The 15,161-nt window shown below is 39.2% G+C and overlaps 1 protein-coding gene across 1 annotated transcript in view; it reads left to right on the top strand.

Annotated features, from left to right (window-relative positions):
• The window catches only part of LOC125248253, a 296,590-nt gene that overhangs the window by 275,251 nt on the left and 6,178 nt on the right, over positions 1-15,161 (top strand). The window contains exon 22 of the mRNA XM_048159978.1: positions 8,020-8,433. Coding sequence (XP_048015935.1) covers positions 8,020-8,433 — 414 coding nt within the window. The remainder of the gene's footprint in view (positions 1-8,019; positions 8,434-15,161) is intronic.

The raw sequence follows: 15,161 nt of genomic DNA, 5'->3' as shown, positions 1-15,161 counted from the left end.
CGGATCCGAATCAGGTTATAAGCACACCGGAGGTCTAGCTTGGTGTAGTATTGGGCTTGCCGAAGTTGTTCAAGGGCCGCTGGTACTAGTGGTAATGGATACCTGAACTTTATGGTGATGTCATTGAGTCCACGATAGTCAATGCAAGGTCGGAGGCTGCCGTCGGAGGCTGCCGTCCTTCTTCTTAACGAAAAAGAACCCTGATGAGGCGGGAGAGGTCGAGGGCCGAATGAATCCCTTAGCCAGTTCCCCCTCGATGTATGACTTCATAGCCTCCTCCTCCGGTTGGGACAGAGGAAAGATACGACCCTTGGGGGGCGTAGACCCAGGCAGCAGGACCCAGGCAGCAGGTCAATCGCACAGTCACTGGAACGATGTGGCGGCAATTCGGTGGTCTTGGATTTACTGAAAGCTAGCGCCAGGTCATTGTATTCGGCCGGAATGGCTGTTTCGTGGTCGACTGGAACTTCATTGACGGTTATGGCGTGAATCGCTATGGGTAGAACTGGACTCAGACAGCGTTGATGACAAGCGGGGTCCCACTGGATGATCTGACCCTCCTTCCAGGAAATGACAGGGTTGTGCGTACGGAGCCAGGGCAGACCTAGGATGACAGGGTTGTTGGGCGAGTGAATGACATAAAAGTGAATTTGTTCCTTATGAAGAGCCCCAGTTTGCAGACCGAGCTCAGAGGTGATATGTGACACCCTTCCTCCTCCTATGGGTTTCCCGTCTAGCGCCTCCACTGTTAACGGAGAATGACAGTTGGTTAACTGAATGTTATGCTCATGGGTGAAAGTGTCTGATATGAAGTTTCCAGCGGCCCCGGAGTCCAGGAGTGCGTGAGTGGACACCACCCGGCCGTTATGGGTGATTTGGATGGGTATTTTCAGGCAGTTAGAGGGGTATTCTGAACTCACCGATCTGGGGTTGGAGACATTGGGTCTGACTGGGCAGTTTATCTTGAGGTGGCCGGCCTGTCCGCAGTAGAGACACAGATGCATTCGGCGTCTTCTTTCTCGTTCCTCAGGCAGAAGAGGGGTATAGCCAAGCTGCATGGGTTCAGGTGTGGCCGCGCTGGTGGCGAGGGGACGGAGCGGCCGGCGGGAGCGAATGAGATTATCAATGTGGATGGCCAGCTCTATGAACGAGGTTAATGATCTGCCCTCGTCGCGGCATGCCAGTTCTGCCTGTAGCTCCAGGTTTAGGCCTTTGCGGAAGAGTAGTTTCAGCGTGTCCTCCACCCAGTTGGTCTGCGCGGCCAGCGTGCGGAACTGTAGAGCAAACTCCGCAGCCGTGGACCTTCCTTGTGTTAACGTGAGCAGTTGGTCACCAGCACTCTTGCCGCCCTCCGGGTGTTCGAACACCTCCTTGAAGCTTTGTAGAAACGCCGCGAAAGTGGGAAACACCGAGCTGTCCTCTCTCCATACTGCTGTGGCCCAGTCTAGCGCTTTGCCCGTGAGCAAGGAACACACAAAGGAAATGCGACTAATCTCTGTGGAGTACAAGGATGGTTGTTGGTTAACAAACAGGGAACATTGTAACAGGAAGCCCTTACATTTGATAGGATTGCCGTCGAATTTCTCAGGCAGAGCGAGACGTGGGTTGACTGGAGACGGCGAGATTGCCGGACTGGTAGCGGCGGGAGGTGGTGGCATGGCGGCCTCAGGAGAGGCGAAGCGGAGACTTTGCAAAGTTCTCACTAGTTCCTCGGTGAGAGAGGTGAGTCGATTCAGTTGATGCTGATGCACCGCGAGCTGATTGGCTTGTGCTGAAAGCTCGGTGGAGATTTGCATGAGGGCTGCTGGATCGTTTGAGGGCGAAGTCTTCTGTAATGATGTGTCAACAGCGTGAGGATCCATTTGCAGCGTCTTTATTAAGACAAGGTAGCACAATGCAAAACAGGGACAAGACAGTAACGTAATCAGGGACAGGCTTGGGTCGAGACAGGCGGCAATGAAACAAGGTCTTACAACAGGCAGGGATCGTGGCAGGCGGCAAGCAAACAGAGTCCAGGAAACAGGCAGAGATCAGGGTCGGCAGCAAAGGTTCTCAGAGGTAAGGCAGTCCAATCGATAACAGGTTAACAGTCCACAAGAAAACGCTTAGAAATGATCACCAAGGCAAATCAAGACTTCGCGGTGCATGGATGTGTGTGTGAGTGTTTTATGGAGTGAGTGTGATGTGATGCAGGTGTGTGCGCAATCAGTCCCAGGAATGAGGGCCCATGGGAATTGTAGTCCAAATGAGAGCAAGTCAATATTCCGGTGACGGCTCCCTCCGGCGGCCGGGATGAAGAGCCGCGGGAGCCGTATTCATGACACACACACACACACACACACACTCAGCTTCGCGAAGTCTACCTTGCTATTAGTGGTCATTTCTGAGCGTTTATCCTGTGGACTGATATCTTGTTACGACTTGGACTGTTTATCTCTATCGAACCTCTGCTGCCTACCCTGAACTCTGCCTGTGTACCGACTCTGAGCCATATAGCCGCCTGCCTCAAACTCTGCCTGTGACCCGATCTTGTTTCTATGCTGCCAGCCCCGACCTTCTGCCTGTCCCTGATTACGGTATTGTTTTGCCCTAGCCTGTACACATCTGCCTTTTAATAAAAGCTGCAAATGGATCCGCTCTCTCCAGACTCTTCATTACACTTAGACTAGTCTTACAATTTTTTTTTTTTTTCTTTTTTTTTTTTTCTTTAAGACTGATCATAACTGTCTTAAACCAAGTTAATTAAAAAGCATTGGTGTAATTGGTCCTACTTTATATTAGGTGGCCTTAGCTACTATGTACTTACATCAAAAAATAAGTACAAAGTATTGCAAAACTCTTGTGCTGTTTTTGAGGTGTATACGGGTAAGATTAGGAACAGGTTATGGTGGTATGGGGTGGTTTAAGGTTGGTTTAAGGCGTAAGGGATGGGTCAACAGATTAATTATAAAAGTAATTACAGAAAATAATTACAGATGTTATTACATGCAGGATAGTTTTTAAAATATAAATACAATATAAAACATGTATGTACACAATAAGTGCAAATGATTAAATTAAATATAAGTACATATTAGTTAAAACCACCTAATTATAAAGTGGGACTGTGTCATTTGAATAGAAAAGTAAGACTGGTTAGCCTTAACTAATTGCTAGTTGGTCAGACTATTTCCCGTTCAAGGAAACTCGAGCTGCATCATAAGTTTACGACACTATGGAAACACCTCTCTGTGATTGTGTCTTTAAGCACATGTAAAATCAGTCCAGTGGTGTGAAGGAACGTTATAGGCGGGTGACGTCACAACCAGGAATTTATAAATCACCTCCAAACCAATGTCAGCTTTTGTGTCTTTAGGAAGCGGTCTGTGTTGCTCTGTCTGTCATATTTGGTGTTGTTTGTCTCAGTTTATACAGTCAGTGAGGCCAATTCCTTTATTTTTGCTGTAGACTGAAAACATTTGGGTTGGACATCAAAATATGAATATGAGAGGAGAGATCAACATTTCAGCTTTTATTCCCAGTTATTTACATCTGGATCTGATACACAACTTAGAAGATAGCATCTTTTGTTTGAACCCACACATTGCTCATGTGACCAAAAGTACTGGAACATGTTACTGACTAGCGCCTGTTTCACACAGCACACGTTTGCAGTGCGTAATGTTATATTCATTACGCTTATATATTGACAGTTGCTGGAGTAGTTTAGTACACGTAAACATGACACAAAGATTTGAAAACTTACTGTCGACACCAACAGCCGACGAAACTGCTTCCCATGCCTTTTCCTTCGCATTCAAATCTTTGTACAATAGGCTACATTCTGCGGGTCATACATAATTTTATGTTTTTCCACCTCAACGATGAGACGAGTGTCATCCATGTCACCTTGTTTTTGAATAGGTTGGTTTAGGTCCGCCTGTCACGTCATTGTCTGCTGGGATGCGAGTTTCCCTCCAACGATGGGGAAAAACATATCTGATCGCATTATGCAAGTAAACACTGTTCATTTTTATAAAATAAAATAATTGTTTTGAAATGATACAACTGAACTGTGAAACTGAAATGTTTCCTTTTGGCATGAATATAGCTTGTTGCTGGCATGGCGTTAAATCATTAAAAAAAAAAAAAATTCTTTATGTAATGTACTAAATGTACAAAGTAGTTTAAATGTGCATAATTGTTTTTTTTTTTTTTTTTTTTTTACAATTTTCAATCCACGTTTATTTTGCCCACACACAATCTGAAATAGACTCGGTACGTAAACGATCACTGCACTGCTGCAGACGCACCGCTCCTGGAACGCAATGACGGACCGCAACCGCGTGTGAACATGTTGTGACTAGGGCTGTGAATCTTTGTGTAGACAGATATTCATCCGTTAACATGGGTGCGTAAAAAAATACGCAACGCATACGCACTGCAGACGGATTATGTGTGAAACAGGGCTGTTGTGAATCTTTGTGTAGACAGATATTCAATTCGATTCACGATTCATAGGTGTTTGATTCGATTCAAGAACGATTTTTGCAAATTCAGAATGATTCAATTCGAGATGATTCACATTAAAATTCGATGCGATTCAATTAATTCGATTCGATTCTGCATTTTGATATGCATTCATAGGGTTATTGAAATGCTTCCCTCAATGTGTCTTTGTCAGGGTGCGAATTCCACAGCGACCTTCAGGAGGTCAAAGAGTAAGAGCAAAAAACAAACAAACAAAAAACCTTTTGTCCATTGTTAATGTTAGTTCATGTTAGTTCTCAATGATGCTACATAACTTTATTTTAATAGCCTATAAAAATTGGCATTTGTGGAAATTTACATAACATTTCAACATTAGTGACCACGCAATGACTTGGCAGCTTTATCAATGGCTCGAGCGGTTTGACTCAGGACTATTGTTGTCTTAATAGAGAACTGTCATCTGCTCATGTGAACAGCAGTGGCCGTCCTGAGGACAGCTCAAATGTGGGCTACGGATGGAGCGTGAGCGCAATCCAGTGAGAGGCGGTAGAGTGCAGCCGTGTGTATCTGTGAAGGAAAGCTGTGAGGGCGCAAATTATGGCACATGTCTCCATTAATTCGCGCATGAAGTAATTTATTGTTTATATATTTTAAAGCGCTGAATCGGTATAGATCACGATTAATCCGATTCTTAGCATTTTACATCGATTATTGACCAAGTAAAATGACTCAAGTAATTAAGTAATTTTAGCATAACAAAGTCAACTTTAATCATATAAAATGTAATTTCCCAACAGCAAAAAAAAGTTCAAAAGAACAGCATTTATCTGAAATACAAAGCTTTTTTAACATTATATACTACCTTTCAAAAGTTTGGCGTCAGTAAGAATTGTGGGGTTTTTTTATTGTTTTTTTTTTAAAAGAAATAAAAATAATTTTATTCAGCAAGGATCTAGATTAAATTGATCAAAAGTGACAGTAAATTGTATAATGTAACATTTATAATGTTACTAAAGATTATATTTCAAATAAACGCTGTTCTTTTGAACTTACTATTCATCAAAGAATCCTAAAAAAAATTTTGTACACATATTTTGTACAATTGTACACAATAATGTTTCTTGAGCAGCAAATCATCATATTAGAATGATTTCTGAAGGATCATGTGACACTGAAGACTGGAGTAATGATGCTGAAAATTCAGCTTTGATCACAGGAATAAATTACATTTTAAAATATATTCAAATTGAAAACAGTTATTTTAAATTGTAATAATATTTCACAATATTACTGTTTTTGCTGTATTTTTAATTTAAAAAATGCAGCCTTGGTGAGCAGATGAAACTTACCGAAAATCTTACAGATCCCAAACTTTTGAACGGAAGTGTACCCACTGAGCAAATTACGTCCAGAAGACGTCTTTTTGAGGTCTTGTCTCAGGTTGAAAAGACGTCCACTGAGGGGCCAGAATGAAAGTTTTTATGACGTCTTTTTTTGACGTCTTCAGGACATCCGATATAGACGAACACGCAGAATCACCAAAGGAGAAAAATCACCATTTTTAAGCCACCATCGTGGAGATGAGTGTTTGCTTTAGTTGGGCTCTTGACCCTTGCCTTATTAATATTAGAGTTTGTTTGGGCAGTTTTAACTGAGTTATGACAGCCAGACAAGTAAAGAGAAATGATCAGGTGTTGGTTATGTTTTCACATAACCATTATTTGATCTGAATCACTGAACTCATTTAGAGCCCAATCTCTGAGTTAGATTCACATTATTGATTACAGCAGCACTGCGATTCTACAGCACAAAATCAGCTTCATCAATATAATCTGAAGGATTTCACATGCAAAAAAATCTTTCTCTTAGGCACACACAGACATCAAGAATCAGCCTGTGAATCTCAACGACGGTGACAAGCAACATATTCTGATCAACAGATCAACTCTGAACATTAGAAAACAAGCTACTAAAAAGTCACATAAACAGAACAAAATAAAATATGAGAATAAAGGAAATTACTAAGACAATTAAGCTCATAATTTATTCATGCAGCAATGCATGATGGGAGCCATGGATGAATTTTGATTGGTGGCTCCCAGAATGCACTGCAACATGCTTTTTGATGGTCACCACTGTTGAGATTCACGGGCTGATTCTTGATGTCTGTGTGTGCCTAAAATGAATATTTTTTTTTGTTCAACACACCTTTTCTGAAATCATTTGAATCATACTGTAAAAGCTGATCTTCTGCTGTAGAATCACAGTGCTGCTGTAATCAATAACTGTTAATCCAACTCAGAGATTGGGCTCTAGATGAGTTCAATGATTCAGGTCAAATAATGGTTACGTGAAAACATAACCAACACCTGATAATTTCTCTTTACTTGTCTGGCTGTTATGACTCAGTTAACTGCCCAAACAAACTCTAATATTAATAAGGCAAGGGTCAAGAGCCCAACTAAAGCAAACACTCATCTCCACGATGGTGGTGAAAAATTGTGATTTTTCTCCTTTGGTGATTCTGCGTGTTCGTCTATATCGGATGTCCAGAAGACGTCAAAAAAAGACGTCATAAAAACTTTCATTCTGGCCCCTCAGTGGACGTCTTTTCAACCTGAGACAAGACCTCAAAAAGACGTCTTCTGGACGTAATTTGCTCAGTGGGTATATGCATTAATAAATAATGTTGTTAATTTAGATTAATTTGAAATACATTTATACCAGATATATTAGTGATGTAAGCTTAATTTCTGTTGTTTTAATGTAGCTGAAGATTTTGGCTGCATTTATACTGTAAGACAGATCTGTTGTTTTAATACCTATCCATTTTTTCCCCTACTGTTTACTTGAAATTAAACTGACTGCATTTACATTAATAATAATATCGACCTTGTTTACTATGTATGATTTAGACCAAGAAGTCTCAGTTAGGCAATACCACTTCTGAAACGTGTTGGTCTTGAGTTGTGGTGACTAACAACAGGAGCTGGCGAGTGCCTCACTTCACATCTGTTTGTGATCAGTGGATCTGTGTGCCTGAGTTCATAATGTTTTCTTCCACACAGCGAGACTGACAGCTGATACGTGAATATATTTAGGTTTCTATATATCTGGGGAATTGGTTGACAGTGTAAATGCAGCCAATGTGTTTAGCGATGAATCAATAATGGTGGAGCGACCATCTGTTTGACAAAGAGTTACTTTAACATCAACTGAATTTGTTAATTAAAAATTTGTGGTTTTAGGAAATTATTTAAATTACTATATTTGTTTAATTATGTTTCACAGTTTATTTGCAGTTATACCCTCTTTGTTGTTGATTTTAGCCAGTGTGGTTACACTTGCCCGTATCATTTTTATATTTTGCCAGAAAAAAATTTAATTCTAACTCAGGGCAAAACTGACAACTTGGATAATTACAAAAACATCTTTTTTCATCACTTTGTTCATCACTTTTGACCTACAGTATTATTTGACAAACTGTTTGATTAATTTCAAGAATCTTTATTTTTCTCCTTTGTCATCTCTTGTTCACTCTTTCCTTAGATTTGTTAAACCACAAAATAAAACTGCTGAATCATGGGAGAAAAGAAAGAGATTATTCATACTGGATTTGTGTCTTCAAGCTGCTCTCCACCAGAAAGAGACACTAGAAGAAACTGTGAAGAAACTGCTGTCATCTGTAAATTATGAGAGATGTGATTTCCTGCTGGATCTGTGGTCACATGTGAAGGACTATGAGACTCAAACAGGCAGGAGTGTCCTTCCAGCATTACAGTCAATTTATCAGTCAGCTCCTGCAGTCTGGATCATAAACCTCTCAGAGAGAAAGAGCTCCATCCTCCTAGAAGTGCTGAAACTCCAAACAGAGAAGAAACCAGTAGAGCTGATAGACTGGACAGATGAAGAGAGTGAAGTGAGGGGATTCCTCCAGTGTCTGCCCTACATCTCACAGCTCAGGTGAGAGTCTCATGGGAAAAAGACCACCATGTTTGTTTTATTGTATTCAGTGCTCACAATAGAATCAATGAAATTAACTTAAATATTTATTAAACAATATGTATGTGAACATGAACCAGAATAGAATTGCATATCATCACAGAAAAACACAATACTGATGTGTTTTTTTTTCAATAGCACTAGTGTTGTACAATCCCATTTCCAGAAAAAATGGGACATTTTGTAAAATGCAATTAAATCAATAATACGGAGAAGAAAAAAAAAAAAAGTAAAAAAAGATTTCCAATGTGTTCACTGGCCAACTTGGCCAAATTGAGTATACTAAATGTTACAGTTTTGCAGGTGGATTTTTTTCCCAATCTTGCCTGATACAAGACAGCCTTTCAACAGTACGTAGTCATCGTAGTCTGATTCTCCTTTTCATGATGGGCTGTACATTTTCAGAAGGAGACAGATCAGATCTGCAGGCAGACAGTCAAGCACATCCACTTTATGGTGTAGAGTGTCTAAGAAACAGCTGTTGTAGCATGTAGAAGGAGGCCTGGCATTGTCTTGCTTCCCAGGAAAGATCTTCTTGATGGCAGTATAAGTCTTTGTACAATCCCATGTTGCGAATTAACTCAAATGGGAAATATTAATAATTATTAATAACTCATTATGGTTATTAATTATGATCAATTATGAATATGTGAATCAGTTAATCAGATTAACTTCATGTAGCTATATTAAAATTAATATTACAATCAATTAACCTGTTCATCCAGTGAACACTCAGTGTTGATTGTTTATTAATTCTAAGAAATGTTCATTTCCAGGTTATGGGAAACAACATTCTTATTGTACAGTACTACTCAGAGCATGTAGTCAAGATCTAAATCATTTAAGAGGCAATTTATTAGCAGACGGAGTCAGAACCAAACATGTATTGTGCACAGGTTTTATTAACTAACTCACAAACACATAACTAAACTAACAAACACATAACATACACGCAGGTCACACACATACGTAGGTAAAAATGAGCAATGATAGAGTTGAACCGGAAGTGGGGCCGGAAATGGAGCTATGGGGAAAAGTCAAAGACAATCTGGAAAAGAAAACATGGCATAATTGAAGTTACCTTAAATGTATCATAAAACATGTGAATACAATACTGAGTACAATACAACAAACAGTAATAATGGATACCATTTCCTGGGATATGCATGTTCATTTATAGAACAGTCTGTCTATAAATTAATGCAGGAAAGGCTGTCTTCTGTGGGAAAAATGCAGGAAAGATGCAGGTTTTCTGTGTGTCTCTTTGTCTCTGCTCTTTTCTGCTCTTCTGTGTGGCAACCAACATTCTTTGGCGCAATAAAACTTGTAACTGAGAACTTCTCGGGGATGGGGACAGACCCCAGAGTGAGCTTTAAACAGTTATTGGTTAACTATAACAAATAATTGAGACACACTGATTTGTCTCAGTCTTTATTATATACTAATTGAATTGTATTTAAATTGCATTGTATTTTTTTTTTTTATGGGCTGGAATTCAACATGGTCTTATATTTATACTGTGAATATTTCAGTTCAAAACATTTCACACACATTTTCATTATAAAAAATTTGAAGTGATTCATATTCACCTTTCAGATTTCACTTCCAACATATTCAGTCTGTTTAAAAATACAACCTAAAATATTCAAAAAGCAATTTTCGGTTCATTTTATTTCACTTTACAAATTCCCTTCCACAAATTCAGTGGTTCAAATTCGACAGTGAATTCAACATTGGATCCGGGAACTGCAGGAATAGCAGTAGATTGCCGATGCATCAGGGCCAGAATATATGCAGAAAAGCTGATAAAGACACAAAAGCAGTGTTTACGTTTAATTCAATGTTTTCACGATTACTTTCCCTGTGTATAGACTACATGCAAGCAGCTTTCTCTAACATGAACGAGATTGTAACGCTTTTCTCCCTGATGCTTATGTAGCCTATAACACACACTACATCTGAGGAATGCTAAACAATTACATCTCAGTTGTTTCGTTTCCTTAACTCTTATCATAGCTTGTTCAACACTGTGCTGTACTGTTGTTGCCCTCATACGTCATACTCCAAGATTCCCGAACAATACTGAAAACACACATCTTGTACCTTATTGATGTACAATATACACAACACTATATATTCTATATTCAACAAGCAGATGAGCCCAGAATGTGCTTTGCCATAAAGAAATATTTTTAAAAAATCATGCAACAGGCTACACTGCACGCTAAGCATTTTCTTTATAATATGAGAGAAAAACGCTTTTGCACATTGTGTTCTGGGCTCATCATCTCATTAACTGTACATAGTATATACCGAATTGTGGTTTATTGTGATGATAAAAGACCAATTAAACATTTTTTCTAAGTGAAACTGCTTATTTCGATAGCTGTTCATTTAGGGACCGTCTCTAAAGATACGTTCATATTCTGAGTGCATCTGCTTGCCTATAGCCTATATAGTATAGCCTACATCAGCAATAATATGTGTGTATTTGGTCTTTTATATCACTGTATTAGTCCATTAAGCCACTGTTAAGCGTTCTAAAATGTCCCCACGGTGGGGAATCCTGGAGTATGACATATGAGGGAACCCCAGAACTGCAGCTGTTACAAAGTTGGTGTAGTGCAGCAGGGATGAAGCAGAATCGGAACTTCCACAATAGACGGGTTTAATTGGCAAGGGAATCAAACAGCATAAACACACAATACCAACTATAATAACATAACAACAAGAACGGACAGGGAGTGAGTCCAATATAAAGGGTGTGCAAATGACGAAGACCCGGTTACAGAGAATCCAGGGAGAGCGGGAGAGATGATGACGAAAGTGAGTTCAGGTGTGGAACAGGGAGGATCATGGGAAACGGAGTCCGGGACAGGCGTGACTGTAACAGCACAGCGGCGTGATGTAAAGCTAAGGAAACTAAACAACCGAGAGCAATATATGGCTTCCTCAGATGTAATATTTGATCTGTACATCAGCGCCGGGGAGGGGAATTACGTTATAATCTTGTTTCTGTTAGAGAAAGCTGCTTACATGTAGGCTAGATAGGAAAACTAAGTGTGAAGACACCAAATCAAACGTAAACACTTTGGTGTCTCTATCAGCTTTTCCACATATATACTTGCCATGATAATCATCATAGACACGTATACTTACTGCTTGCTCCATTTCTGTAAATCTGTTTTTTGAATGCATAAATGAATGAATGAATGAATGAATGAATGACTCTCTCTAGCCGTTACTTTGGTCTTCGTTAAGAGTCGCTAGCGGCACCTGCTGGTGAGGACGACTAACAGTAGATGGAGATCATCCTGCATCGGCAATCTACTGCTATTTCTGCAGTTCCCGGATGTGCAGTGTTGAATTTTCTGTCGAATTTAAACCATTGAAATTGTGGAAGCAAATTTGTAAAGCAAAATGAAATGGACCGAAAATCGCCTGCTGAATATTATAGGTTGTATAGGTTGTAACACAGTTACATGATGGTTTCTCAAGCACTGCCATCTGAGGGCTTGAAGGTTACAATACATTTCCTGCCTTGCCATGGACTGAGATTTCTCTGGATTCACTGAGGGGGGTGGGGTTTGCCGAAAAGTTATTGCCTCGACCGGCGACACAGTGGGTAGGACGCACGAGAGGAGACCTGTGCGTTTAATTGGTGCATTTACTAAGCTTATCAGTGGCATGCACATTGATCGCGAAAGTGTAAGTGCCCTTTGCTGTCGCATCGCAGTGCCCCCGTGTTCCCATTTCTCTCGATGTGAACCGTGAGCTCCAGTCCATTACAATTTCGGGCCCTGGTATATTTCATTTCCCGCATTCCGCTCAGTCTCCTTTCAAAGAAACTCCACACGTGCACCGTCCGTGGTCATAACAATAACAATAACAATCTAACAATCTATTTTAGCAACAAGGGTGATTTGAAACATGTATCTTGCATTGTTTGCTATTGAATTACAGTTTTTCTCGATTTCTAAAACACTATAACCAGGCTTTTTAACTAAAATTTCAAAACCATAACGCCATTTATCAAAAAGCACACCCATTTCCCTAAACTATAAACACTATTACCCTGTTTTGACACATGAATCAGATTTGTTGAACTGTCACTGCAAAACTCTACACAAAATTCCCTTAACATCTTATTGCATACACCATGTGGTCATTTTGAAAGCACTAGCATTCAATACTGTTCATTGAAGTCAGCACAGCTTGAGCTCAATTAGCACACAATTCCCCAGATGAAAACACCAAGAGTCAAAATTGAACACACATCCATCAGATCCTTCAATAGATAGATAAAAGGGCCCTAATCAGTTCATTGAGTTTTGGAACAACGGATCCAGAGAAATTAAGGAATAGGTTGAGGAGGAGGAAGAGGAGGAGGAGGAGGAAGAGGAGGTGGAGAAGGAGGACGAGAATAAGGAAGGGGAAGGGCAAGGAGACAAGCAATCTCGGAAGAAATTCGAGCCACTTTAGTTGACCTTGTCCATGGTATGACTATGAGGGAGGCTGGGCAACGATTACAGCCAAATTTGAGTCTTTCATCATTGCCTCCATCATCAGAACCTTCAGGGAGGAAAACAGCTAGGTGTACTTACAATAAGACTGCTCTGTACAGTAACTTCTGAGTGCTGTACTCTATGCTGTGACAACACATACAGTACACTGTTGCACTATGCTACTGTACAAGAAATGCATCAAATTGCCTCGCATACAAATAGAGTTTCAGTTCTAAACCCAATAGAGGAGTGTTTTTCTGCATGGTGGTGGAAAGTGTATGACCGAGAACCTTCCATATCTGTGTTCACCTCCTCCATGCCTAGACATATGCGTGCCAGGGGTGGATCAGGCAGTCATGTAGAGGATTTTACCTCCGCTGCCTGGCTAGGGCCAATTGTGATGTGGATGAGATTCTCTGGCTTGACCCAGACCAAAGAGCTGCTGAGGTGGAATAAATTTTATTTTTATTATTTTACAGTTTTTCTCGATTGCTTACACACATTTTCTGAAAGCATGCCTCATACTCTCAGAACTCTACATACAAATCAAAAAACACACACACAATGGGCAAAACTCCTCAGTTCTCCTGCAAAATGAAACTTTACATTCAAAACAATGTTCTTTCTTCTCAAAATGGTATTTTGTTTTCAAATGACACACACAAACCATCATATGAATAGACATTTAGAAGAACCAGTTGAACACTGATGTGCTTTATGTAAAACACTATGATGAATGGAAAACACTTCTCCATTCATCATAATGACTTTGGTCTTTATTTGGTTCAATGTTACACTTACTACAGACAGTACATACATAAGTGTGTTGTAAAATATTTGTAGTATATATATATATATATATATATATATATATATATATATATATATATATACACACACACTACAAATATTTTACAACACACTTATGTATGTAAGTGTATATATATATATATATATATATATATATATATATATATATATATATATATATATATATATATATATATATATATATATATTTTTTTTTTTTTTTTTTAATAGACAGAACACACAAATACACGGTAACAAATATATTTTATTTTTCCAACAAAAACAATGTACAGTGCACATCCAAACCAACGCAAAGTTGCACATACAGTGGTATACATACAAAACAACAGAAGAATTTACTGTATACAGTAATTCATTTTACTGTTTACAGTATAGTATAAAAAAATATATATATATATATATATGCTGCCTCTGTCTATGGTTGGCATCCATTGCTCCAAAACAGAAGAGCTCACTTGTTGCCCTTTTATGCTAAATCTCTGTTTGCTAATTGTAAAAATGTGTGACAGGTGTTTGCCCATGTGATGAGTCAGTGTGCATATTTGAATGGCAGTGTGTTCCTTGTGAAAACAAGAGATTTTTCTGCCCGAAAACTGTGCCAAATGCAGAGAATTGTGTGTAGAGTTTTGAAAAAAGTGTGTTTTAGAACTGCAATGTGAGTGTAAAGCAGGAATTGTGCTTGTAGTTTAGCAGAATTGGTTCAGAGGGTTGGTGCATGAGTTACATGTTGTAGTCATTGTGTCTCAAGTACCAATATTTGTGTGTAAACAATTGAGAAAAACTGTATTAGAATTTTTGTACTGTGTTATGAATGAATAAAAATGTGCAATGTATACATTGGTTGTGTCTTTTGTGTTCATTATGTGAAAAGGTTTTTGAGGGGGTGAACCACAAGCAACAAGCTTACCAGTTTTGGAAATGTTGTTTTGAATTTATTGCACCAGTGTGTTTTAGAGGGCTTGTGTGTGATATCTGAGGGCAAAGTTTGGTTTGTCAGCAAGAGTGAATGGTTTTGAGTGTAGAGCTTAATTTTGACCTGAAAATAGGATGTTTGAGGAATTGGGTGAGATGTTATGGATTTGTGTTTACTGTTTTGAGAATGCGAGGCATAGTTTCAAGAAATGAGTTTAAGCAATCGAGAAAAACTGTAACTGAATGTTAAAAGTACTAAACTGAAAGAAGATCATACTGTTGTGTTTCTGTGATTAAACCAAATGTTCTCATTACATAATCACAACAATCTTGTGTTTTGAAACAGTGATTATGTAGAATGAAAATATGTACAACTAGGATGAAAGCATGAGATCAGGTTTTGAAAGAATGACTAGCTGTGTTACAAGTGTGATCAATTTG

This window comes from Megalobrama amblycephala, linkage group LG16 (assembly GCF_018812025.1).
Source record: "Megalobrama amblycephala isolate DHTTF-2021 linkage group LG16, ASM1881202v1, whole genome shotgun sequence".
Lineage (NCBI taxonomy): Eukaryota > Metazoa > Chordata > Actinopteri > Cypriniformes > Xenocyprididae > Megalobrama > Megalobrama amblycephala.
This window is presented reverse-complemented; position numbering and strand designations above follow the sequence as displayed.